The 27,155-nt window shown below is 48.1% G+C and overlaps 1 protein-coding gene across 1 annotated transcript in view; it reads left to right on the forward strand.

Annotated features, from left to right (window-relative positions):
• Positions 1-6,999: 6,999 nt before the first annotated feature.
• Positions 7,000-27,155, forward strand: part of LOC310831030 (cytoplasmic phosphatidylinositol transfer protein 1-like) — a 48,101-nt gene continuing 27,945 nt past the window's right edge. The window contains exons 1-2 of the mRNA XM_083711062.1: positions 7,000-7,167; positions 13,847-14,017. Of these exons, the coding sequence (XP_083567188.1) occupies positions 7,117-7,167; positions 13,847-14,017 (222 nt within the window). The 5' untranslated portion in view covers positions 7,000-7,116. The remainder of the gene's footprint in view (positions 7,168-13,846; positions 14,018-27,155) is intronic.

Genomic DNA, 27,155 nt, shown 5'->3' on the forward strand with positions numbered 1-27,155 from the left:
ATTTACACAAGCTTAATCTTGTCTATTCATCAGTAAGTCCTGTGGATTCCAATGGGGTTTACTCTGAGGTTAAGTGAGTTCAGGGATGCAGGCACTGCAGAGCAATGAATCAGTAGCTGAACCCAGGTGGGCTCTGCTCTGGCTTGACTTACACCCTGAGCCTGGCTTGAAGGCATTCACCTCGGGCAGAACTGCTATTAAGTAGATTATCCAAAGGAGGCACAAAGTGAGGGGACAGTGTAGCCTGATGTGGCTTGTAAATCTCCCCAGCAAAACTATCTAGGCCTGGGGCTTTTTACCTCACAGAGTATTTGTTTGATGTGCTCCTGCTTTCTTCTCTTCTGGTTTTGGTCCTGCTGCCATTTCTCCTCCTTCCTACAGGGGATGGTGCTTCCATATTTATGTCGCTGTTACGCCATCCTTTCCTCATGGGGTCTGCTTTCACTTCCATTTTGTACCTTCTCGTTTTTTTAGGCAATTGGCTGGCGGTTTCCAAATTCAGAGTACACTTGGCCTAAATAAATACTGGGCACCTTGCCAGTTCCTGATTCATCGAAGTAAAGGTAAAGGTAAAGGTACCCCTGCCCGTACGGGCCAGTCTTGACAGACTCTGGGGTTGTGCGCCCATCTCACTCAAGAGGCCAGGGGCCAGCGCTGTCCGGAGACACTTCCGGGTCACGTGGCCAGCGTGACATCACTGCTCTGGCGAGCCAGAGCCGCACACGGAAACGCCGTTTACCTTCCCGCTGGTAAGCGGTCCCTATTTATCTACTTGCACCTGGAGGTGCTTTCGAACTGCTAGGTTGGCAGGCGCTGGGACCAAGCAGCGGGAGCGCACCCCGCCGCAGGGATTCGAACCGCCGACCTTTCGATCGGCAAGTCCTAGGCACTGAGGCTTTAACCCACAGCGCCACCTGCGTCCCATTCATCGAAGTACCTCTATTTTAATGTTATTATGCACCTCCCTCGGGAGTGGGGAACCTTTTACAGCCTGACGGACGCATTCCTTTCTGGACAACTTTTTAGGGGCCACATGCTAGTGGTGGGTGGGGCCAGAAGTGGATAGAGTTATGACCATGGGTAGGCAAACTAAGGCCCAGCGGCCGGATCCGGCCCAATCATCTTCTAAATCTGGAATCAGCATGTTTTTACATGTGTAAAATGTGTGCTTTTATTTAAAATGCATCTCTGGGTTATTTGTGGGGCATAGGAATTCATTCCCCCCCAATATAGTCCAGCCCCCCACAAGTTCTGAGGGACGGTGGACCGGCCCCCTGCTGAAAAAGTTTGCTGACCCCTATGACCATAAACTTCATTTTTGTATAGTAAGCTAGTTTCTACATGCACACACACAAACACAATTCTCTGCCCTCCAATCAGACAAGCAAGAGTCACCATCAGAGCACAAAAACACATTCCAGTCAGCCATGATTCCTGAACAGTTCTTATAAAAAAACAAGGAAATCTACTATATGGCCACTGTGAGAACAGGATGCTGGAATAGATGGACCACTGGTCTGCTCCACCAAGTTTTTCTTGTCTTATCAAAGCAGGACTGGTGATAAGAAGGATATTGACAAGCTGGAATATGTGCAGAGGAGAGCAATCAAGATGACCAAGGGTCTGGAAACCAAGCCTTGAAGGAGCTGGGTATGTTTTTCCCGATAAAGAGGAGACTGAGAGGAGATGTGATAGTCATCTGAAGATCCTTTGTTAAAGCTCAGTGTATTTTACAAGTTGATAAATGTGGCTACTGGAAGGTTTCTCAGAATGGAATCTGGAGCTTGACCTGAAAAAAAGTTCCCCACCTTTGTGCTGCATGATCCTGGGTTTAAGTTTCAACAAGCGACAGATACCTTCCCACAAATGGAGCATCTTTTTCTTAATGGTTCTATCACCTGCAAGAGTTCTGTTCACCGCCAGGTGGAGCAGGTCTGCTTCTCACTCTTCTCTAGTAGCAAAATAATAGATGCAATATTTTCTGGCTGTGGTAATGGAGGGCTGGGAGATGATGGAAATTCCTGCTGGATCCTGAGGTCAGTTGACATAAAGGCTGACCGCTCCCTGCACTCAAACTGAAGTAACCTCCAGCCCTGAAAGTTTCTCCATCTTCAAATGTTTGGAGAAGAGACTTGTTTATCAAAACATTATCTGTTGCGAAACTAGATCCTGTGGTAAGCCACAGCAAACACAGGTGGCAGCTAAAAACCTCTGCTTCAAAGGCTCTCTCTATAATAACAATTACAGAGAAAGAGGCCACATTACCAACTTGAAAAATACCTTGAGCCTTAACAAAAGATCTTTGACCAGCTGAAACGCAAGCCTTAGTTTTTAATTTAGAAGTACAAACCATATTGCAATGAAGGTTCACCATTTAAACAGTTAGCATGAAATAGAAACCCCATCAAAGGAAAGGACAGAAGTACCTAGCCTCTGCTTGATCATTCACCTCATTCGTGTCATTATGATCTTAGTGAAAATGTTTCTTTACAATCATGTGGCATATATATTTTATGAAATGAAAGCATTTTGATTTATAGCTTTGATTTTCACCCACCTTTCCTTTGAGGAACAATGTAACAACCCTGTGAGGTAGGTTAGGCAGAGAAATGGTAGCAAGCCATTGAGGCTCGTGAGGGATAGGAACGCTGGTCTTTCCTATAATACTCCTGCTGCCATCCCACGCTTATGATTCAGTGGCATGGCAAAGCTGCATCTGGCCAGCACCACCACAAACAAAAAGCAGGGCTTCCATCAAATGTCCCATAAGACTAAAGATTCCACTACACAGAAAACTAGGAATTAGGGTAGCCACATGTCCCAATATACAGAGGATGGACCTCTATTTATAGGGGTACCTTTAATGCTGAGGTAACATGGAACCTGTGAGCACCGAAGTGTCCTATGACATCTCCATGTTGCACCCCGAGTGTGAATTTCTCCCAATAGACATGTTTTTGTATGTAATTTTGCCTCATGCAGACAATTTTGCAATGCAGTTTTCCTAAAAAGAATGCATTTATGTGAGTTATTTTCACCAACATATGCCCTTTTATGTACACTTTACCCTAGTAAGTGCATTTTTGTACTCATTACCTGAATCATAGAATTGTTGAATTGTAGAGCTGGAAGGGGTCACAAGGGACATCTAGTCCAACTTGCTGCAATTCAGGAATCTTTTGCTGAACGTGGGACCCAAACCCACAACCCTGAGATTAAGAGTCTCATGCTCTACTGACTAAGCTATCCGAGCACTTCATCACAAAAACAGAAAAAGTATGAATTTCAAAGGACAGCTGAATTTTTGTTCCCATCTTGTTTCACAAAGTGCTAATTCAGTAAATTCATCGTTAAATGCAAAATGAATTTCTCCTCCACCCCTGACTGAATCTGCACGTACACACAGCAATCTCAGTGAAACCTAAATGCACTTCCTTCGTAATTCTAAATGTCAAAACATCTCTCTTTTCTCCCACCATGCATGCTGTCTCAAGTGGGGTCAGGAAAAGAACGGTCAGTAACCTGGGCCTTGCGATGATGCAGCCAGATGCTTCTGAACTGATTTATTGGGATCTGATAAGCAATGCTTTTTAAAATTCTTTTATTCCATCAGATGAAGAAGAAGAAGAAGAAGAATTACCATACTTTTCTGTCTATAAGACGCCCCCATGTATAAGATGCCCCCTATTTTGGGGGACTGAATTTTCAGGAAATGGGAGGAGATGGCAAAAGGTTGTTGAGCTTTTTTTTTTTTTTTTGCAGAGAATTGCCCAGAGTTAATGAGGTTTTTTTTTGGGGGGGGGGGGAATCACCAAGGGTTGTTGAGCACTTTTTAGGGGGGAATGCAACAAACGCATCACAAAATCCATCTCCCGTCTGTCCCCTCACAAACAGAACTTGCCAATCACCCACCCAATTGCTGCAGCGTCAGCCAATCAACCGCATCCATTGACGCAGCAACCAATAACACGCACAACAGCCGCGGCGGAAACCATTCAAACATCCACCCTATGCACTACCCATGTATAAGACGATCTCCACTTTTTTGCATGATTTTGAGGGGGGCTTGTCTTATACACGGAAAAGTACGGTATATACTGCCCTTCATCTGAAGATCTCAGAGCGCTTCACAAGATAAGAAGAGCTTGCTGGATCAGGCCAGTGACCCACCTAGTCCAGCATCCTATTCTCACAGTGGCCAGCCAGATGCCTGTGGGAAACCAGCAGGCAGGATTTGAGCGCAAGAGCAACACTCACCCTTCCTGTGGTTTTCTGCAACTGATATTCAGAAAGGTTGCTGCCTCCAGCTGTGGAGGCAAGAGCATAGCCCTCATAGCTAATAGCCCCTTTTCCAGTACATTTCCCAGGGCCTCTTCTCTTTTTTCTTCCTCCTGATAAGTTCCAGATGCAGCCACTCACGCCTCCAAATTAAATCCTTCACACTTGCCAGGCACGCCAGCCTTCTCTCCTGTCTTTGCCTCTCTGCCAATCCTGGTGGCTGCCCCCTCCCTGTGCCCAAGGTGTCAGAATTTCACTAAGCAGCACTGCTGTCCTTGTAAACAGATTTGTACTGGCAGTGTTCTTCCACAAAAGCTCTCTCAGGGTGCTGTGTTTTGCAAGCTGTCAAGGGGGAAAGGCAGATGAGGAACCGTGTGTGCCAGGTCCTTACAATCACAGAAAGAAGGTGGGTCCCAAAAATATACACCTCAAGTGTCAAAACCAGAGTAGAGAGCCTTCTTTCCACAATTTGGTGCCCTATTTTGGACTGCAAGTCCCACCAGCCGTGGAAAGCATGAGGCTGAGGAAGGCTGCCATGCAATGCCCCATTGTTGCCATCTGACCAGAAAATGAAATGGCCTGCTCTTCTGCTTTTAGCAGCAGCAACAACAACAACAGTCTGGTCTGCAGAAATCTGCCAAAGAAATTTCTCACTACGGGATTGCATGTAAATGTATGCACAGGAACAGAAGAGGTTTAAAAAGCCAGCAAAGTGGGGGATAAGCAAGGATGCCAACTTGCAAGGGTTCCTGTGCCTTTGAGTTAAATTTGGCCTATGAGGTTTTCACACAAGACTCCATGGGATAGCTCAGTTGGTAGAGCATGAGACTCTTAATCTCAGGGTTACGGATTCAAGCTCCGTGCTGGGTAGAAGAATCCTGCATTGTGGGGGGTTGGACTAGATGACCCTTGGGGACCTTTCCAACGCTACAATTCTATGAATCCATTAAAAAGGGGCTTTTGGCTCTTGAATTTCTGTGTAGCATTTAACTGTCAAGAAGCACGGTTCTTGCAAAAAACAAAAACTGGCAGCCCACAAGTCTAAAACGCTGAGTATTTTCACTGCTCTTAAACTGAGGGCTTTACTTCTACTTCTTAAAACAAAACGGGGAAAAATGAATACTTCCAATTTTAAACAACTATACCTATTAAATATATATTGGGGGTACGTACAAGGGATGCACCCCAAGATGTCTAGCTCCAAATTTTGATGGAGTTCCACCTTTACTGACAGAGGCTGGCTGCTTCTGAATGACAGTTGCTTGTACTCAGAAATGGGGAGAGGGCTGTTGCCCTCAGGTCCTGCTTAGGGGCTCCCCATTGTGGCATCTGGCTGGCACTGTGGCAACAGGATGCTGGATGAGGTGGGCCACCGCTGGCCTGATTTAGCAACCGGGCTCTTACTCTGTTCTTTTGCTAACCTCAGCCAAAGAGCTTAGGTCTACTGTGGATTTCACTACCTTCCCATAGAGGAAGCGATGGCCACCAACTTGGATGCCTTGTGACAGATTCATTGAAAACCAGTGGCTACTAGCCATGAAGGCTAAATGTCCTAGCTTCATTCTGGGAGGCAGTATATCGGAATACCAGCTGCTGACTGAACTCAGTTCCTCTTTGTGGGCTTCCCATGGGGATCGGCTTGGCCCTGATCCTGTGGGGCTCTTCTTAGGCTCTTATAACGCAGCTTCCCTTCCCAAGGTGGTATTGCGCAAAGCTGCACCGACGGAGCACCAAAACGCCACCGTTTGGATTTCTTCCCGCGATGCAACTATAGTGACCGCGAGGCTGGCAAACCCCATCCCAGAAGGAAGTCAGTGAGTCCCTCCTGGCTGCCGTGAGATCCCCCTCGCTTTACTTTTTCTCACCCCCTCGGCCACAAAGCCGAAGTATTTCCTTCTCCTCCTCCGACGCTCCAGGCTCTTCGCAGCCGCCCACCCGCTCCAGGAAGGGGGCGGCTCAGGAGAGTGAGGTGCGACGCCGGATTCTCTCCCCTAGGGGTCGTCGGAGGAGGCGGCTACCCAAGAGGACTGGGCTGGACGGCGGCCAGCTTCCGAAAAGGGCTGTGCAAAAGCGGCGCTCTCGAAGGTGCAGGAGCGCATCGCTCTCCTCTCTCCCCGTTCTTCCTACGGCAGCGGGCAGCTCTCTGGGCCCGGAGCCACAGGCACGTGCGGCGGCTGCGAGGGAGGATCGCCGGGGAGGAAGGGGAACTGGTTGGTCGTGAAGAAGCCGGCTCAGCTGGGCGACCCGCGTCCGGGTGAGCGGGGAATGGGTGGGTGTGGAAGATTGGGCACTGGGACGATTCAGGAAACCCCAGGAAGGGATTTGATCCCGGGACATGGTTCCTTTTCATTGGTGGTGGCGGGGCTGCGTTCCAGGGAGGCAACGGAAAGCGGGTCCCCTAGACGGAGTGGGGACGGATTGCGCAAGCGAAGAGGCGAGAATTTGGAGAGGGCACGGATGCGCACGGGGTGGGGGGGGGGAAGGTGGGGAAAGGTTGGCTGGATGTGGGGCTGGGGGATCCCGGGCTGGTGAAAAAGCGCGATGAGCGACCAAGAAAAAGAGCCGGGATTGCCGAGGGGACGGGAGGAGGGAGGGCGAGACGAGGAAGAGCGATTCTTGGAAAGGCTGCCTTCCCAGAAGCGCTCTTGGGAGGAAGCCTAGAGGGCGCGCACCGGCGAGGCGAGCGCGGGAGGAAAGCGAGGAGGGGCTGTGGCTGGGGGAGATCGGCCAGGATCCGAGCCGAGGAGGAAAATCTCCCGCGGAGGAGAAACGAGGAGGGCTGCCCGGCCCTTCCCCATCAAACTCCGCCCCGTCTGGGCAACCCCGGGGTAGGTGGCGATGCACGTGGCCGCGCGGGGTCTTTGCCGGGCGCCCCTCCGCCTCCTCTCGGTGAGAGTCTTTCCATCCTCCGGGTGTTCCCCGCGTGGCCAACCGACCCCCTGCGAGAGGTGAGGCGCGCCCAGGCTGCCTGCCTGCGGGGCCCGTGGAAACACCGAGGCGAGCCGGGCGTGGCGGCGGCGGCGCCACCTCCGGCTCCCTCTCTTTCCTGCCTTCCACGCCCCAGTTAGCCATTGTTTGCTGGCAGCCGTCGGGCAGGTGAGAACTGGTCCGGAGCAGGGAGGGAGGGAGGGAAGGAGGGGAGAAGCCGCAGTATCGAGGCTGAGTCCTTCCTTCGCGAAAAGAGATGGGCTGCAATTTCTCTTCGCCCGCAATCTGGAAGGTTCCCACGACCACCAAAACCCCCCCTCTATTTGAAGGGGCCAGCTGCTGGGCTCGGGGTACGAAACGCTCTTTGCGCATGCACCAAGGCACCTCCGCCCCACAACTTGTATTTGCTTTAAGGTGAACCCCACTTTGAACTCCACGGGGCTTAAATGTCGAGTGAAGATGCACAGGAACAGTTGCTGCTAACATGTTAAGGGCTGAGCCTGCAACTGAGCACGTTTTTCCTGGGTTGACGCCCTTTTCCTACAGGATGAGACTCTTGTGTGTGGAATTGGGAGAGTTTGAAGGTTTGAAAGAGGTTCATTTGCCATCCGGCTTCACTTGACAACCTGTTGCATGGTCAGATTTTGCTGTGGGGCATATGAAGCCCTAGTGCCTTTGTACAGCATTCCAGCTAAGGACCTAGCCAGACCATTTCTGCAGTGGGGTGTGTGTGTGTGTGTGTGGTTAAGAAAAGTTGTTCCTGGTGGTGATAGGAGGCTTCACTGTCTCTCCCTCATTGTGATCTCTCCATCCTATACCCCTCTCTCCATCTCCTCTAGCAGCCCCTTCCAAATCAAGGGCTTAATTTTGAGCCTCAGCAGAGGGGAAGTCGCTGTGCATCTGGATTGCAAAAATGGGCAGCAGGGAAAGGGTTAACTGCTCTCCTCCCTCTTGAAGAGCTTTTCTTGTTTAAAAAACAAAAAAACCACCACACAGATCTTTCTCTCTCTGCTCCTGCTATATTTGCCTGCAACTTGTAGCTACAGCCCCACAGTAAACATAAACAGTCCAATCAGATCTGGAATTCGGGGACGAGGATTTTTGAGGTCACAGATTTGTAGCTTGGCAACTCCTGTTTTAGAAATTCAAGAACTAGAAATGAGATTATCCTCTGTGTGTGTGTGTGTGTGTGTTGTAAGGGACCGTTCTTTTATTGAAAACAAGAGCAGCATAAAGAGAGCCATCTGGCTACTTAAGGGAACGGCTCTGAATCTGCAGATTCCTCCACTCTGTGTTTGAATTTGGGACTTCTGGGAGGTTTCATTCAAAGGTTCACTGCAGTGGGATGATTTTTGCTGTGATCCTGGAAAACCACCACCTGGGATTTTTAATTAAAAAAAAAAATGCTGATGTTGCTGCTAGCCACACAATTCATGTAACACATAGTTTGACCCCAAGGCTCTTAGGCAGGTGTGCCAATTTGAATAAAATATTGTGGAGAGGAGCAGGGAAGCAGGTAATCAATCACATGATGCAGTGCATGCGCACCATTTGAATAGCAATGCCCATCAAGTTGGGGGACAGCTCCCTCAAATAGAAGTTGGCTCCTGTGCCCTTAGGTTTAGCTATCAGAATCTCTTTGGAGGCTCCCTGGGGAGATATTGTAAAAATAAAAAAATTAAAAAATAGTAATAATAACAATAACAATAACAATAACAATAATAATAATAATAATAATAATAATTTATTACTTATACCCTCCCCATCTAGCCGGGCCTCCCCAGCCACTCTGGGCAGCTTCCAACAGGCTATTAAAAACACAACAAAATATCAAACATTAAAAACTTCCCTAGATGTCTTCTAAAAGTCAGATAGTTGTTTATTTCCTTGACATCTGGTGGGAGGGCATCCCACAGGGCAGGCGCCACCCCCGAGAAGACCCTCTGCCTGTGGGAAGCAGGATGCTAGTTTCGACAGATCTTCAGGCTGGCATTGAGCCGAACCCTGAACCGGGGCTCTCTGCTATTTGTATGTTCAGACATGGAACTCACTGCCACAAGATGCAGTGATGGCTGGCAGCTGAGATGGCTTTCAAAGTTAGGCATATTAATGGAGGAGGAGGAGGCTCCAGGTCTATGACTACGAGGCAGGATGCTGGACTAGAGGGCAACTCCAGCATGAGTGAATCTGTCCCAGACTGACATCTGCTGGGCCATGGTGCATTTTTTCCCTCTTGGCTGCAGCTTCTGCTCCCTCTTCCCCTGCCAACCACAAGATACTCTACAAAAGGCCAAAAAAAGGATTGGGGCCCCCACCCACACATGCTCACATGTTGCTTTCTAAGTGCTTCCTTGCTTTCTTGCTGCATAACCTACAACCGCACCATAGAGTAGGTCGGTGTTGTTATGTCCACACTGCAGATGGAAAAGCTGAGGCTGAGAAAGTCAGGGTTGCCTCAAGATGAGATTCAGACTGGAGGGTTTTCATTGGGCTGTCTCTCAGCCAATGAACGAGAGCTCTGATTTATACACACCATCACATTTTAGAACTGGCCCATTATCTAAATGCATTTTATACCTGGGGACTGATTTTCTCAAGTGCAAAGTATGTTGCACAAAAGCAGCGCTTGGTATCCTATGCCTAACATCATATTCCCTGGAGCGGTCCTCCAGATAACACGGACCAACAGCTCCCTCCTGCTGTCTGCCCCACATCCATCATCAGCATTCACAGCTTCTGAACATGGACACTCTATCCATCCAGGCAGGGAAGAAGCATAATCTGTGTGAGGACAAATTCTAGCCAGGCAAAAACACTCAAGATGGGTGCAAAGCAGAGCCAGTGAGGGGTGTGGCTTGGGGATGGTTCTGGGGGCCAGGGGGGCACATTTCCCCCTCAGGCCTGAGTTTCCCCACCTCTGGATTAATAGATCCATCCTCTGAGAACCTTTTAAATCCTTTCCAGACTGTCTATAGCTAGTGGCTGGGACAACCCAGTCAGATGGGCGGGATACAATGATGATATTGATGATGATGATGATGAATTGCATATCCATGCTCCATATTTTCAAACCTCCCCCCACCATAAAAATTAGGTGATGTATTCCAGAACTGGGTGAGCTCCTCTTTCCCTCCGCCACTAAGCAAAATTCCTGTTTGTCTTCATCTTAACTTGGGCAGCTGGTTGTTAACCATTAAGAATAGATGTATTATCATCAGAAGCATATTGACAGCGGATTAGCAGCCACGTTATAAATAAGTTGCCCTTTGGGCGAAGACCAAGTGTGGTGTCTGTTCATTAGCGCTTGGATTCTCTGAAGAGGCGGGAGAGAGAGAGAGACATCTCCGCGAGCTTTTTATTATTTGCATACAAGGCAAATACACACAGTGGCTCTCAAATGAGGCCCCATAGCCAGCAATGCAACGAGCTTGCAGCAGATCCCATCTGCAAGGGATGCTGCTGAATAACAGAAGGGTGCAAGGATCTCAAAACAGCCACATCTTCCCACTGGGAAATAGACTTCCATTGTGGGTAGGCTTGCTTAAGGGAGCCTTTCTATTCAGGGCATGCGTTGTTCAGGAGAAGTGCAATTCACCCAGCAGAACATTAGCATTTCAGAAGCATTCAGGATTGAGCTGTGACGCATAGCCTTAGGCAAGTCCTTGCTTCCACGACTGGTCCTACCTTTCAGGGTTGTTGTGAGAGGGATTTGAGAGGACAGCTGGAGAAGCTGGTTTCTGAAATAAAGCCAAGCACTTTGCACGCCCTTAACGCGAAGCGCCGTGCTGTGCTTGGAAGGCTCGCAGCCAGGATCGGTGACAAATGTAAGCCAAGCCCAAGAAAAGACCTGCTGGGTCAAGCCAAAGGCCCATCTAGTCCAGTTCTCACAAGCACCAACCAGATGCCCCAATGGGTGAAGTCTGCAAACGGGACCAAAGGGCAACAGTACACACCCAGGATTTCCAGCAAGTGCTATTCAGAGGCATGCTGCCCCCTACAGTGGAAGGAGAACATTCAGCCGTCAGGGTTACTAGCCATTGATAGCTTCCTCCACAAATTTGTCTAGGTCTCTTTTAAAGTCTTCCAAGTTGGCGACCATCACTGCCTCATGTGGGAGTGAATTTGACAGCTTAACTCTGCTGCCTGGAGAAGCCCTTCCTTTCCCCCGCCCTTGTGATTTACTTGCAAATTTTATGGATATCCTATGTTGACTTCCTGAAGAAGGAATCCTACCTAACAGGGCTGGTTTGACATGCTGGCACCTAGAATCATAGAATTGTAGAGTCAGAAAGGAGGTCATCTAGTTCAACCCCCTGCAATGCAGGAATCTCAGCTAAAACACCCCTGACAGATGGCCATCCAACCTCTGCCTAAAAACCTCCAAGGAAGGAGAGGCCACAACCTCCCCAAGGAGACCTTTCCCCTGTCGAACAACTCTGTCAGAAAGCTTTTTCTACAGTGGATTGCTTGATGGCTGGCACCTGAAATGTGATAGGACGAGAGTATTGTATTTGTAGTCTCCATGTGGTTGAAGGACAGTATAGGTTAGCACAGGCCTTGTCAATCGGGGGCCTTCCAGCTGTTTTGAACTAGAGCTCCTGTTATCCCCAGCTCAGCAGGAGCTGATGAGAATTGTCCAAAACATCTGAAGAGCACCAGGTTCCTCAAGGCTGGGAGAGTGTGCCGGATGAGACCTGGCAGGACCATGGTTCAAATTTTCCCAGCCTGGAGGTGGCTCAGGGGGTAGGTGGTGCCGACGACATCTTCAGGCCCAGAATCAGATCCCCTTATTGTTTTATTTTGAATCAGGGATGGAAAGCCTGTGGCTCTCCAGATGTTGGAGGCCTCCATCTCCCATCAGGCATCATGACCAACAGGCAGGGAGGATAGGAGCTGTAGTCCAGCAGCATCTGGAGATCCAAGGGTTGCCTCCATCCCTGCTCTAAAGCAACTTGTGTCCATGATCAGTCAGGGTAGCTCAGTTGGTCAGAGCATGGTGCTGATAATGCCAAGGTTGCAGGTTCGATCCCCCTATGGGAGAACTGCATATTTCTGAATTGCAGGGGGTTGGACTAGATGATCCTCGGGGAATCTCCCAAAACTATGATTCTATATGCTTTAAACTTGATCAGAGCAGCAATTTTTGCCTAATCATCTCTTTCCATGCCTCTTCTGGCTGCCCCAGGTGCTGTTAGTGCCCTGTTTGGGAAAAACCATTGAACACTAGAACTTCTTTCGGTGGTGTGGCAAGGAGATATCAGGACCCTGGATAGTTCCCAGTGGGCCCTGCTAGCTGAGCTTGAGAAGATGTTGTCTTAGCAATGACTTGAGAGTCACCTGAAGCCTTGGAAAGGCTGACAGATCAAGTCATCTCACAGCAACTCCTTCCTCTGCAAGGGCTGCTCTGCAATATGTAAAAGGGCCAGTAGCCTTTTCTCTCGTCACATGGTTTCTGTGTGGCTGTGGGGCACATGGGCCTGCAGAGGAATCACTTTCAGAGGGTGATGGAAGAGCCAGCTCCTCAGGCCGTGGCAGCCTTCTCTAAGGGAACGAGGACTCCTTGAGTGTATCATCTGAATCAGAGCTCCTCAGGACCACATTGGGACCCCAAGGCAGGGGACATGGCAGATAGCCTCACTGGCTTGCAGAGGGGAGAATGTAGGCACCTGCATCATGCTTGGATTTCTAAAGGGAAAATTAAAATCCTTGGAAATCCTATGGTGGATCACCTGTGTCACATATATTGTGGTACTTATGTGGGGGTGGAGGCTTTTGTAAGTCCAGCATCCTCTCATCACAGTGCCCCACTGAGCATCTTTGGAATAATACTAGTCAGGGACTCTAGTACATTGCATTGGGGCAGAGCTTGCGGTGAAAAGTGGCTGGGACTATGGTGCCAGATGGCAGCCAGCTATGCCCCCCACGAGGAGACTTCTTCCCCAAAGAGGTAGCTAATTTGTTGTCTAAACAGGTGGCCAAGACTTGTGTGCTGCCTGGAAGCTGCAAGATCTGCATTGTAATCATTTTTTGAGGGGATAAAGGCACTCTGCACATGATCAGAGGGTTATCCTTCTTACTTCCCGCCTCCCAGGAGCAGCCTGAACCCTGGCATTAAAAAGAGAATGTGGGGCATGAATTATAACCCTGGGCATGACAGAGTGGGCCGCGGTTACAGCTAGTACTAATATACATTGGAGTCTTGCTGTTTTTCTCCCCTACATACCCGTTACGCCTGACCTTTTGAGTAAGCTTGCTGACTGGGTGAGGTTTTTTAAACACTACATATCCTAAAATAACGTGAGAAGATTTGGGGTGGTTGGGTAGTGGGATGGTTCCAGCAGCGAAGGAGCACTGATGTGACCTAACCTCTCCACCTCCTGCCTCCTCCTTACTTCCCATGGCCTGGCTTCTACAGCTCTTTTGGCTGAGGAGACTAGTGACCTCATAACAGCTACCATGACAACCGATTATGAAGTCACAGGCAGAGCTGTGCCTGTAGCAAAGGGGGGAGAGATATAAAGAAGTAGAGCTTTGGATCTGAGTGAAGGAGGGAGCCGATTGCTTCTCAAGACTGCCCAGCCAAGCAAATTCCCAGAGGCGGTGCTTTACTCCACTCTAACACATCTCTTCTCGGCTGCAGGATGCATCCTTGCCCAAGGGATCCTCAGGGGCCACTTGGCTGGTGAAGAGCCCCTGTTTCCACTGGAGTGTGCCGTGCCACGAGGGTCCACCCAGCCCAGCGCCCAGAGAGACGGCAGGCAGCATGCTGGTGAAAGAGTATCGGATCTGCATGCCCCTCACCACCGAAGAGGTAAGCGTCAGGCAGATGCAGTGATCAGCCTGCAATAGCACAGGGAAGGACAGGCTGGTTGCAGTTGGGTGTTTGCTGCCATTTAGCAAAGTGGCCTCTGAGCCTTGGGACTCCTCTTTTTTTGGGAGGGGGGAGAATGGGGTACTCACCCCCTGCTGTGTAGAGCAGGCTCAAATGCAGCCCATTTCCCTTTTACTTCCAGAGAGCTCCTGGCAGAGTGGTGGAGAGAGGATGCGTTTTACTGAGGAAAGATCAGAGATGAGCAGTGTATGTGTGTGTGTGTGGACAGGTAACAATATAATTGGAGAAGAAAAAGGCTGGAGAGATCTCTTCCTACCAGACTCCCCGGGAGAAATATATTATAGCAAAGAACAAGGCGGGGGCTGGAGCAGAGGTTTGACTTTGGGCAGGGGGGTCGGGACCCCGGGGCACATTTGCAAAAACAGGTACATTGGTTGTGGGCAACACACACACACACACACCACAACCACACACTCTCGCCAGAATTGCATGTACTCGCTCTCTCCCCTCAACAGTTAACTTGTTAACAATTTCTACAACTTCTCCTTCCCCTAAGCATCATTGGAGGAGGGGGTGGTCTTTCTGAAGAGTGTAGCTGCAAAAGTTAATATTCCGTTCTCTCTCTCTCTCACTCACTCACTCTCTCTCTCACACACACACTTAGGCTTGTAGAATGAGATGTACCCTTTGGGCACCAGAAAGGCCTCCATGGGCACATGTGCACCCACTGGCCCTGTGTTGACAGCCGTGGGGCATCTATGCATATCCTATACGTATCCTCAGGTGGTTTGAATCTAAGCCCTGGGACGAGCGTGTTGAATATCTACTTGCTTTGCAATGACTGGAGTTCAGTACTCTTTTGTTGTTTCCCATGAGGCCTGTTCAGATTCATTTGCGCATGTGTTGATGCGTGTGTGTGAAGCTGCGCCTGCCACCCTGTCCCTGACACAGGGTCTGCATGAACACCAGGGAGCAGGGCAAGCTAGAGAGCACAGGAAGTGGTCCTGCTTAGGAGCTCCATCCACGCATGAGGGGCGAGATCTCCTTGCAGTGAGGGGCGCCTCAGAGCATTTAAAAGTGGAGAACCAGGGATGGGGAACCGGTGGCCTTCCATATGTTCTTGGACTTCAGCTCCCTTAAACGCCAGCCGGTAGTCATGGAGGACTGGAGTTGAACAACATCTGGAGGGCCACAGTGCCCTGTCTCTGGTCAATACACTCTCTGGGTGAGGAGCTGGACATCCTGGAAGTACATAGAATCGTAGAATTGTAAAGTTGGAAGGGACTCTGAGGATCATCTAAACCAGCCCCTTGAAATGCAAGGATATGCAGCTGTCCTATACAGGGATCAAACCTGCAACCTCGGCGTTATCAGCACTACGATCTAACCAACTGAGCCATAGCAAATCGCCATGCATCTTGCTGTTATTACGTTTACCGTATTTTTTGCTCTATAATACTCACTTTTTCCCTCTTAAAAAGTAAGGGGAAATGTGTGTGCGTCTTATGGAGCGAATGCAAGCTGCGCAGCTATCCCAGAAGCCAGAACAGCAAGAGGGATTGCTGCTTTCGCTGCGCAGCGATCCTTCTTGCTGTTCTAGCTTCTGAGATTCAGAATAATTTTTCTTGTTTTCCTCCTCCAAAAACTAGGTGCGTCTTGTGGTCTGGTGCGTCTTATAGAGTGAAAAATACGGTATATTCCATCTTTCCTCTAAAAAGCTCGAGGCGGCACACACTCCCCAATCCTATCCTCACAACGACCTTGTGAGGTAGGTTAGGCTGAGAGGTAGTGACTAGCCCAGTGAGCTTCATGGCAGAGTGGGGATTTGAGGCCTGGTTTCCCAGTTTCAAGCCCAATGCTCTAACCGCTGCACCTTACAGGATGGGGGAACCTGTGGTCCTCCAGATGTACAGTGGTACCCCAGGTTAAGTACTTAATTCGTTCCGGAGGTCCGTACTTAACCTGAAACTGTTCTTAACCTGAAACACCACTTTAGCTAATGGGGCCTCCTGCTACTGCCGCGCCGCTGGAGCCCGATTTCTGTTCTCATTCTGAAGCAAAGTTCTTAACCTGAAGCACTATTTCTGGGTTAGCGGAGTCTGTAACCTGAAGTGTATGTAACCTGAAGCATATGTAACCTGAGGTACCACTGTACCGTATTGTTTAATCCTTTTCCTGTTTATATCCCACCTTTCCTCCCTAAGGAGCCAGAGCAACAAACATATCAATAATAATGTGGTTGCTTTTAAAGAGCATTCAAAAAGCAGTTTAAAACATTCTAAACATAATTAAAACACTATCCTTCAGCTCTCAAATGCTTGCAGAAACAGGAGGGCTTTTAACTTCCTCCTGGAAGCCGATGGCAATGGAAACAGGTGCACTGCACCAGGGAGGGTATTTGGCATGTGGGGAACCACCACTGAAAAGGCCCTATCATGGGTCAGCACCGACTGGGCAGCCACTGCCTCCCCCCCAGTGACTGCACCACCACCAAGGCCTCACCTGTCATTCGTAGAGTCTGAGATGGTTGGTATCAAAGAAGGCACACTTTTTGGGACATGGGTCCTAAGCGATTTAGGACTTCCTATGCTGGTACTAACACCTTGAATTTAGCTTGGCAGCCAGTGCAGCAATTTCAGGACCGGTGGCCTGCAATCCCATTGGGTTGCCCTACTTACCAATCTAGCAGCCACCTTTTGCACTAGCCCCATGTAGGCGGCTGTTTGTTCCAAAGCATCCCCACGCCAGTGTCCCCTTGCTTGTAAAAAGCAAAGTGGTTTTGTGAGAGTGTTTCCACACACACACCCCATCCCAGCCTAGCTTGAACTTTCTGCACGCAGCACCCTTTTTATTGGAGAGGAGGGGAAACAGCTCCTTGAGTTTTTGAATTGGCTCTTGGATCCAGCTAGACTTGGAAGGAGCATCTCAGTCCACACCACCTTTCCTGGACAATACAAGCTCTTTGTACTACCAGTTCTTGGCTTTCTATGTAAACAGAGGAAGAAGTCACATGGGTGTGATGCTGACACTCTGGGGAAGGTGTGAGAAATTCCCTGGGGTGGCGTTAATTGTCCTGTTCTGGGGATGCTGGACCTGCTGCCTTCAGCTGCCTTCAGAGGTTTTCCTGCTGCTGAGAACTCCCACCGTTCACTGGCTGCTCTCACCTCAAGCAGAACTGGCATGTCCAGAATCGCACAGCCTGCAGGCTTGAAGGGGTAACAGCCTTCCCCCAAACTGGGGCCCTCCAGCTGTTTTGGACTACAATTCCCAGCAGCTCCTTATAACCTCAGGCTTTCCTCCTGAGGTGGACTAGCACAGGCATGTAGATTCACTGCTCGAGGGCTGTAAGAGCAAAGGATGTCTTGCGCATGCCAAGTTCATTTATTCATTACATTTCTATAGTGCACCCTTCCTTCAGTAAGCTCAGGCCAATGCACAAAGTCCTCCCCACCTTTTCTTCCTCACAACAACCCTCAGAGGTAGGTGAAACTGGAAATGGCTGGCCCCCTGAGCTTCACGGCCGAGTGGGAATTTTATACTGTGTCGTTGTTAGGTTTTATTTTTGCAAGACGTTCAGAGAATTAATTTTATGTCTTACAAATACTACTATGCGAACGTAAGAACTGGACCAAGCCAGTGGCCCATCTAGTTCAGCATCCTAGCCTTACAGTGACCAGCCTGATGCCCCAATGGGGACCCCACAAGCAGGGCCTGAGCACAACATCTGCTCTGCCCTCCTTCCATTTCCAGCAATTGGTAGTCTGAAGCGTTGCTGCTTTTCACAGTGGAGGTAGAACATAGCCATTGTGGTTAGTAGGAGTTCAGCCTCACCCTCCTCCGTGAATTTGTCTAATCCTCTTTTAAAGCCATCCAACCTGGTGGCCACCACTGCCTCTTTTTAGAGCAAATTCTATAACTTAATGATGTGTTGTTGCTGCTGCTGCTACCACCACTACCAATATTAATTTGAACCAGCGTCTCCCCAATTCTAGTTTAGCACGCCAGCCTGGCACTCTTGACTCTGCTTTTCCCAGATTGGTAAACATCTCCAGATGTTTTTGGACTACAAATCCCATCATCTCCTGCTGGCTGGGTCTGGTGGGAGTTGTAGTCCAAAACATCTAGAGAGCGCCATGTTGGGGAAGAGTGTTATAACACACAAACACCCAGCACAGTATACTGGATTATTTAATTTCAGAGCACAGTTTCATTTGACAGGTGCTATTTCTACAATGTTTTAACTCTCTAAAAATGGGCCTTCCATTCAGGATGAGTCAGGAGGAGAACTCGCTCCTTCTCAAGATGGCCAGGGGCTGTGTGGTGGTAAAGGCCCCAGCACCATGGTTACGCTGACAATCTTTTTGGGCTAACTAGATTTAAGTTGCCGCTCTGAGGAGGTGGAGGGGTCGGATCTCAATCTGGATGAGCTTCTTGGAGAAGCCAATTTGGTCAATGCGGAGTGACACATTCGCTCCCTTTGACAGATGCAGCTTAAATAAGCAATCTTCTTCAGTCACTCCGTGGGCACTTCTGACACAACTTCCAAGCAGCTCCGAGGAACAAAGAAACTGCCTTGTTCTGAGTCAGACCATCTAGCATAGTATTACCAGCACTGACTGGCAGCCACTCTCAGGGGCTTCAGGCAGGGGTCTTTCACAGCCTTTCTTTTTCTTTTCTTTCTTTTCCTTTTTCAAAAAACAAGAAAACTAATGAAACTGAACTCAGTGCCCACTAGCACTTTTGACATCACCACATAAATGTACACAGCTTTGGTTATAAACCAGTTACTTTCCAAGAGAGAGGGCAGGTTTGGTCTCTGCAACTGGTTTTTGAGAATCACAAATCAGAACCCTCTTCTGGCATACAGAACTAGGCATGCAATTCCTTGGATCTTGACCTGTGAAAATCCTAAGTTCTTAGTACTGATAAACCAGGCTTAGATAGGGATGGGTAAATTCAAATGTTTCTGAACCCCTCATCCTTCATTATTTGTTTACTGTGCTGGCTGGGGCTGAAGGGAGTTAATTGGGAGGACCACAGGTTCCTTGGCCCTGACTTGGATAGACTACTCCCAGTGTGCCTCCAAGCCCGATTCAAGGTGCTTCCCTTGACAGACAAAGCCCTATGGCTTAGGCCCCAGATATCTGAAAGAGTGCCACCTCCCATATGGACCAGCCCATGACTTGAGATCTGCAAGGGAGGCCCTGTGAAGTTTGTGGGGTAGCAGTGCATGACAGGGCCTTTTCTGTGGTGGCCTCCAGATTGTGGAATGCTCTCCTGAGGTGCTTCTGGCCCTGTCACTGTAAATGAAGGGTGGGGAATATTTGGCCTTCTTGATGTCATTGGACTACAACTCCCAGCATCCTTGCCCTTGACTATGCTGTCTGGAGTTTGCTGCTGTAGTCATCCATTTTTTGTGGATGGAAGACATTAAGATGGTTTAATTGTGTTGTACTGTGTGTAATCTGCCCTGGGACTACATGACAAATGGTGGTCTATTAATTCCTAGGAATAAATAACTTGATATAAAGCAGCTCCTGTGAGCTTAGCAACTGGAACTGCTATGATGTCTCCAAAACAGAACTGAATGTTGTGGTGATGGAAAGAGGGAGCTGTTTGGGGACATCCCAGCAGTGCCTGATCTCAGGAGACTGTAGTGTGGATCCAGTGAATAACAATATATTTCTTTACTTATCACCCCACCTTTCCTTTAAAGACCTTGGGACAGTATGCATGATTTTCTCATACTTCCCCATTTTATCCTCCTAACATCCCTGTGTGAGGTAGACTTAGGCTGAGATTTGGCAAGTGGCTCTGGTGTGGATTTGAACCTGGTTCTCCTGCTGTATTCTGAAATATTCTAACCACAACACCACACTGGCTTGCACAAGATTTTAGGGAATCTGGTTTAAGCCCCATATTTACCCTGGACTCCTTGTTCCACCTTGGGCAAAACTCTTAAAATGTCAAATTGCTGTCTGAAAAAAACAACAAGCAGCCTACCTCACCGGGTTGAAGTGAGGGCAAAGGCAATAAGGCTCGTGAAACTTAGAAGAGGTATAATATAATAAAAGGCAGTTTCAGATTTGTCTCTTTGTCATGCTCAAGTGCTACCAAGGGACAAGGGAAGATAATGAATGCATGATCACAGCCTGGTCCCAGGGGGAAACAAAGGCAGCTGCCTCAAACCAAGGCAGATCAAAGAATCCTTCTAGCACAATACTGTCTACATCAAAGTAGACAACATGGTACACCTCATATGTATCTGAGGCTCATGGGAGTTGGAGTTCTTTTGCAGGCAAAGCACGATCTTTCTCGCATGTGACTCTTCACTGAGGTAATAGCAGAGGCTTGGGTAATGGCCCTTGGTGATGGGCAGTTCACTAGTAAATGATCTAATTGTCATGGCCAGGAAACCTTTGGTCCTCCAGATGTAGCTGAACTACAACTCCCATCAGGCTTAGCAAGCATGGCCAATGTGGTAGGAGTTTTACCTCAGCAGCAACTGTAGGGCCAAAGGTTCCCAACACCTGCAATAGCAGCCCAAGCTGGCCTGTTAGATGCCTAATGAAAGCTAGAAGCCAATGTTTTGGCTTTGAACCAGAGAGGCCTGTGTTTAGATCCTCACTCGGTCACAAAGCTTACTGCAGGGTGACTCTGGACATGGTTGGACCACAACTCCCATCATCCCTGACTGTTGGCCTAGCTGCCTGGGGCTGATGGGAGCTGGAGTCCAAGAGGGCCACAGGTTCCCCAACCACTGACTTTCTGGGCAGCCTTTCTTCTTGCCAGCCCTAACCAGTTTGTTGTGGGAAGAGTGAAACTTCTGGGGGAAGGGAAATGCCAAAGCCCATGCAGTTTTAAGGAGGGGAAATCTTTTGGGAAACACCAGGCTGTGTATTTTGTGGCCCAGAGTTTGAATAGATGGGCCTTTGAGGAGGCCACAAGCCCAGTGTGTGCAGCATCCTACGACACCCTTCCTGTGGCCTGGGAACGCAGGCTGCCCACTTCACAGAGGCCTCCCCTGCTCAGCACGAGGAGTGTCAATCATGCGGCTTCCTGCCTCCTCACGTGAAAGGCCTTAGTTGCCGTGGTAGCGTGCGTCATGGAAACTTCCTCATGCACAGGTCTGTGGAGGAGTGGAAACTAAAGGTATGCTGCAGATATTGTGGAGACAGAAGGCTTTCCTCCCCTGCCCCACATGGTGGGTTTGGGGGCCCGCCACCCACCTTTGCTCTGGCTGGATAATTAATATTTGCAATTTCTCTGTATGGGTGTGTATGTAGAACACACACACACACACACACAGAGAGAGAGAGAGAGAGAGAGAGTTTGTGTGTGCATTTGTGCATAGTGTGTGTATTTATAAAAGATTTTGTGTATTTATAAAAGATTTTGTGTGTGTGTGTGTGTGTGTGTGTATACACTTGCACAAACACATAACAAACATAATCCACATTATTATTATTATTATTATTATTATTATTATTATTACAGTTAATAAAACTTCAAAACAACAACAGTATAAATTAAAAACCATTAAAACACAAATATAAAAAGCAAATTAAAAGCAAACCCTAACAAGTGGGCACTTGTGGTAAAGACCCATTTATTCAGATGGGAAATGTATAGTGGCAGTTGCTTTGTTTATATAGTACATTTTACATCTGTGCTCAGATACATCAATGGTTCCTTGTTATCCCAGGAAAAAGTGGCAAATGTCGTGCTGCAGGATTCTGTCCTGGGTCCAGGGTTGTCTTTAAAAATGACTTGGGTGAAGGAATAGAAGGGATGTGCATCAAAATCAAGATGACACCAAACTGGGAGAGGTATCAGGGTTCATGGGTTCAAAGTGACCTGAATAGATTGGACAGCTAACAAAATGAATATCAGTAGGGACAAATGTATGGTTCTAGTCTTTCCTGGAGCACAAATGTAGGAACATCTGGCTTGACAGCAGTACATGTGCAAAGGATCTAGGAGTCCCAGTAGACCACAAACTTAACATGAGTCAGCTGTGTGATGCAGCAGCAAAAAATGCTAATGCAATTCTAGGCTGCATCAACAGTGTCCAGATCAAGGAAAGTAATAGTACCGCTCTATTCTGCCTTTGTCAGATGCCACCTGCAGTCCTGTGTCCAGTTCTGGGCACCACAGTTTAAGAAGGATATTGGCAAGCTGCAACGTGTGCAGAGAAGGGAGTTGGGTATGTTTAGCTTGGTAAAGAGGGATCTCTTCCAACTCTCCACTTCTATTGTTCGATGATCTGTGCTGTTCAAATAAAAACAGCTTAAGTGCAGCCATAAAACAGCAGTGCATAATAAACAGTATAATATCTCTACGACAGAGCACTAAAAAAAGAAAAAGTCAACTATTTAACACACACCAAAATTTGAGTGAGCATAAAGCTCACCAACAGGTCAAGTAAAAATAGCCGGTAACTCTGCAAACCTGCTTTCACCCCTCCGTCCCCCCCCCCCTATTATGCTTCAACCAAAAATACAGAGCTACAAAAATCAGAGTTCCCTTTGAAGACTGACTGTTAAACTGTTTGGGAAGTTGTAGCTCTATGAGGGGAGCAGGAGTCTCCTAACAGCTCTCAATACCTTTAACAAACAACATCTCCCAGGATTCTTTGAAGGAAACCATGATACTAATATGCTACTGCTAATTTAGGACTATTAATTGCAACAGGTTTACTTTGAGTAGGATTTATTTAGATACAACTGAAAGATCTGTAGTCTGTCTTTATCCAAAAAAGGAGAAAGCACAGCAGACATCTTCTTCACCCCTGTCAATTTGCACCCTGGCCAGGCATATTAAAGAAGGCTAGTATGCATGTATCCCGGCTGCCCTGGAGGGACGAGGCCTTGGTAACTGCGTACGTAGATCATTACACAGACGCCAGTGCCTTTCCTAGCAGCTGCAAAATGCAAAGGACTCAAGAAGGCAGAGCCGTGCAAGTTTAGTGCTTAACAAACCCTAACATCCTTGCAAAAAATAAAAGAGCTTTGCAGCAGGAATAAATTTTGCAAATCAGGCATACTCTCACAATGCTGGAACTTGGGACCAACCAGTGAAGCTGATTGTTGGAAGATTTGCAAGGCAGAGAAAATAACTTATTCACATAGTGCATAGTTAATCTATGGAGTTTGCTTCCACAAGAAGCAGTGATGGCCATCAACTTGGATGTATTTAAAAGGGGTTCAGGTACATTCAGGATGTATAAGACTATCTAGCTCCACCTTCAGAGCCATTATGCCTCTTGACTTCCAGTTGCTATGAATTGCAAGTGGAGATGATATGGTTCCTCTCAGGTCCTCCTATAGACTTCTTCTTGGCCACTGTGAGAACAGGATGCTGGACTAGATGGGCCATTGGCCTGATCCGACAGGGCTGCTCTTATGTTTTTATGTTTTCATAGAACTTCCTTTATTCAGCTCTTGTTAGCCATTGGGAAGGCAGGCTTAAAACAAAGCATCTCTGCCTTCTGAAAACTTCATCTTAATATCTATATATTCACAAGTTGTGGATTTGTTTGACTCACTCATAAGGATTAGAAACTCATTATATTCCAGACAAGGAATGTAGTTTACTTCTAAGGATTTTACTCAATGTGTGCCATTCCGGAGTACATGGCAGAAGTAGTTATGGAAAAAGCCACAGCTCAGTAATAAAGCAGAGATTTTGCATACAAAATCCTAGATCTGTTCAGGAAGGGTTGGAAAATACTTATGTCTGGATCCTTGGAAAGCCTCTACTCAGACCCAGTGGTCTGACTTGGTATAGAGCAGCTTCCTATGGTACTTGGGAAAGGACAGTGGCTCAGTGGTAGAGCATCTGGTTTTCATGCAGAAGGTCCCAGGTTCAGTCCTCAGCACCTCCATGAAGGACTGGAACATTCTCCAGTCTGAAATCCTGGAGAGCTGCTGCGAGTCAGTGTAGGCAATACTGAGTTAAATGGACCAGTGGTCTGGCTTAGTGTATGTAATGCAGCTTACTATGATTCTGTGATGGGTGGAAGAATTCTATGCCTGGTACTGAAGACCACCAGAGAAGTGTCTAAGACTTTCCTTTTTTATAATATTTTTATTAATTTTCTATTTTATACTATTTAAATACATCTTCGTTATCCACTTTTTTCTTTTGCTCATATGAGCCTGTCAACGTCCCTCCCTCCCACCTCATGGTTTTCAAAATTCATTTGTATATCATAGCATTGTATATCATAGCATTTATTTTCCATTTTACGTTTCACTCATTCCAAATATTACAATTTTTAAATAAATATAAAAGGGCAGTAACAATTATCATTACAAGTCTTCTTATAACCCTGCTAGTGTTAGTTGCTTACAAGGGTCCTTCAAGTATTGTATAAATTTACTCCAGTCTTTTTGGAAAGCTTGATCACGTTGGGGTTTTGGATTTTTCCAGTCAGCTTCGCCAGTTCTGCAAAGTCCATCAACTTCATCTGCCACTCTTCTTTCGTTGGTATTTCTTGTTGTTTCCGTTTTGGGACTAAAAGGATTCTTGCTGCAGTTGTTGCATACATAAACAGTTTTTGATCGGCCTTTGGTATCTCTTCACCAACTATAACCAATAAAAATGCTTCTGGCTTTTGAACAAAGTACTTATACAAGGCTTCCTCAACCTCGGCCCTCCAGATGTTTTTGGCCTACAACTCCCATGATCCCTAGCTAGCAGGACCAGTGGTCAGGGAAGATGGGAATTGTAGTCTCAAAACATCTGGAGGATCGAGGTTGAGGAAGCCTAACTTATACATTTTCTTTAACTCATTATATATCGTTTCCCAATATACTTTTACCTTGTTACAAGTCCGCCACATATGATATATGTTCCCTTCCTTTTCTTTACATTTCCAGCACTCCTTATTTCTTGTCCTATACATTTTAGCAAGTTTAGTTGGTGTTAAATCTAAGACTTCCCTCTTGGTCAGCAGTGGCTGCAGTTACAAGCATCCACCTCCCCTTATTTCTCTCTCTTCTGCTTTGCTTCAACCTGATGTTCCCCAAGCTGCTGAAAGTTTGGAGTTAGTGGTGGCTGGTACATGTTGGGACTGGTAGGGCAGAAGGCAGGAAGACTACCAGTAGGTGGCGCCAGAGGCAACGACAGAGAGAGCCAACCATTCTGAGTTTTGTCCCCATTCTCCTCCCTGCCCCTACAAGGGGCAGCATGGAAGATAAGGACGGAGGGGAAAGCTGACACCCAGTGCCACCCGCTGGCCCTGTTGTAAGTTACGAAGGTAGAGCAGGTACAGTGGTGCCTCGCAAGACGAAATTAATTCGTTCCGCAAGTTTTTTCGTCTTGCGAGTTTTTCGTCTTGCGAAGCACGGTTTCCCATAGGAATGCATTGAAAATCAATCAATGCGTTCCTATGGAAACCGCCTTCAGACCAGGTCCGGGGACAGTCTGTCCCCCGACCTCTTCTGAAGGCTGGGGGGGGGGGACAAGGGCTTTTCTTCCCACCCCCAGCATTTTAAAAAAACCCGGGACAGCAGAGGACTTCTCCGCTGTCCTGGGGTTTTTTAAAATGCTGGCGGGCGGCAGCGAAGGCTTTGCTGCCGCCCGCCAGCATTTTAAGATCGCCCCGGACAGTGGACTTCTCCGCTGTCCCGGGGCAATTTTAAAGCCCCCGGGAAGGCAGGCGGGGGGGAGCAAAGACTTTCGCCCCCCGCCAGCCTTCAGAAGAGGTCCAGGACTGCCTTCAGAAGAGGTCCAGGCTGCGTTTCTCCGCTCTCCCGGGAAGGCAGGCAGGGGGGAGCAAAGACTTTTGCCCCCCACCGGCCTTCAGAAGAGGTCCAGGACCTCTTCTGAAGGCCGGCGGGGGGCAAAAGTCTTTGCTCCCCCCCGCCTGCCTTCAAAAGCCGTCCGGGATAGCGGGAAGCGCTTCCCTGCTATCCCGGACCGCTTTTAAAATGCTGGCGGTGGGGAGCAAAGCCTTTCGGCCCCCGCCGGCCTTCCTGGACCTCTTCTGAAGGCCGGAGGGGGGGGGGAAGGCTTTGCTCCCCACCGCCAGCATTTAAAAGAGGTCCCCGGAGATTTCCCTATGGGCTTTCTTCTTGCGAAGCAAGCCCATAGGGAAATTCGTCTTGCGAAGCAACTCGCAAACGGAAAACCCTTTCGTCTTGCAGGTTTTCCGTCTTGCGAGGCATTCATCTTGCGGGGCACCACTGTATGGACTGGCAGAGGGCAGACTGAGGTTGGTGGGGCAGTGCCCCATTTGCCCATATGGACCAGCTTACGCTGGTTGGAGCCTCTGCTCAGGAGAAGCTGTTTGATAAATGGCTCAGATCGACTTGATTGTTTTGAACAACAAAAGCATGTTCAGTGTTATCCCAGAGGAGAAGGAAGATGGCCTTGGCACCAAAGCAGATACAAATGACAAATGGCCAAATTGGCCCATTAGGAAAAGGGTCCTAATGAAGATGCAATGCTGCTGTAGCGATGCCATCCAAGAAGGATGAATCCCCTGCAGAAGAGGCGGACAGTTTGTTCTGGGCTGATTGTCTCTTTGGAAAGAGTTCATTTGCACATTTTGCATTTATATAATTAACACTGTTTTCATACCATTTGCATGGATGTGGCAGACCTTGTTGCTCACGTGGCCAGCCTGCTTGCTTAGGGCAGCATGACCAGTATCAGGGATACTGGGGAAAGGAAAACATTGCGACGCACCCCCCAAGCAGAAATTGTGACTCAGCACCAGAGCACATGCTTCGCACCCAGAAAGTCCCCAGCATCTCCAAATAAACGGCCAGGCAGCCATCTGTGGAGAAGCTCTCTCCCTGCCTAAGACCCTGATCTGCTGCTGGAAATTAGAAAATTCTGTGCTGTGGACAAATATTCGGACTTGGGTATAAGGCAGTTTCCAGTGCTGCAGATTGGATGAAATGTGGTCACTGACCAAAGTTACTAATGCACAAGAGGATTTTACTAGTCCAACTGAATGCATGCGGCCTGAGGACTAGAAAGTTGCTTCATCCCTAGCTTTCTTATAGCTTCTCCCCATGGTCTACTGTAGACAATCTTGACCCGCCATAGCTGACTGGCTTTTCCTAAGCCTGGTTCCTTCCAAAGAATGGACACAAACATCATT

This window comes from Podarcis gaigeae, assembly GCF_964106915.1.
Source record: "Podarcis gaigeae genome assembly, chromosome: 14".
Lineage (NCBI taxonomy): Eukaryota > Metazoa > Chordata > Lepidosauria > Squamata > Lacertidae > Podarcis > Podarcis gaigeae.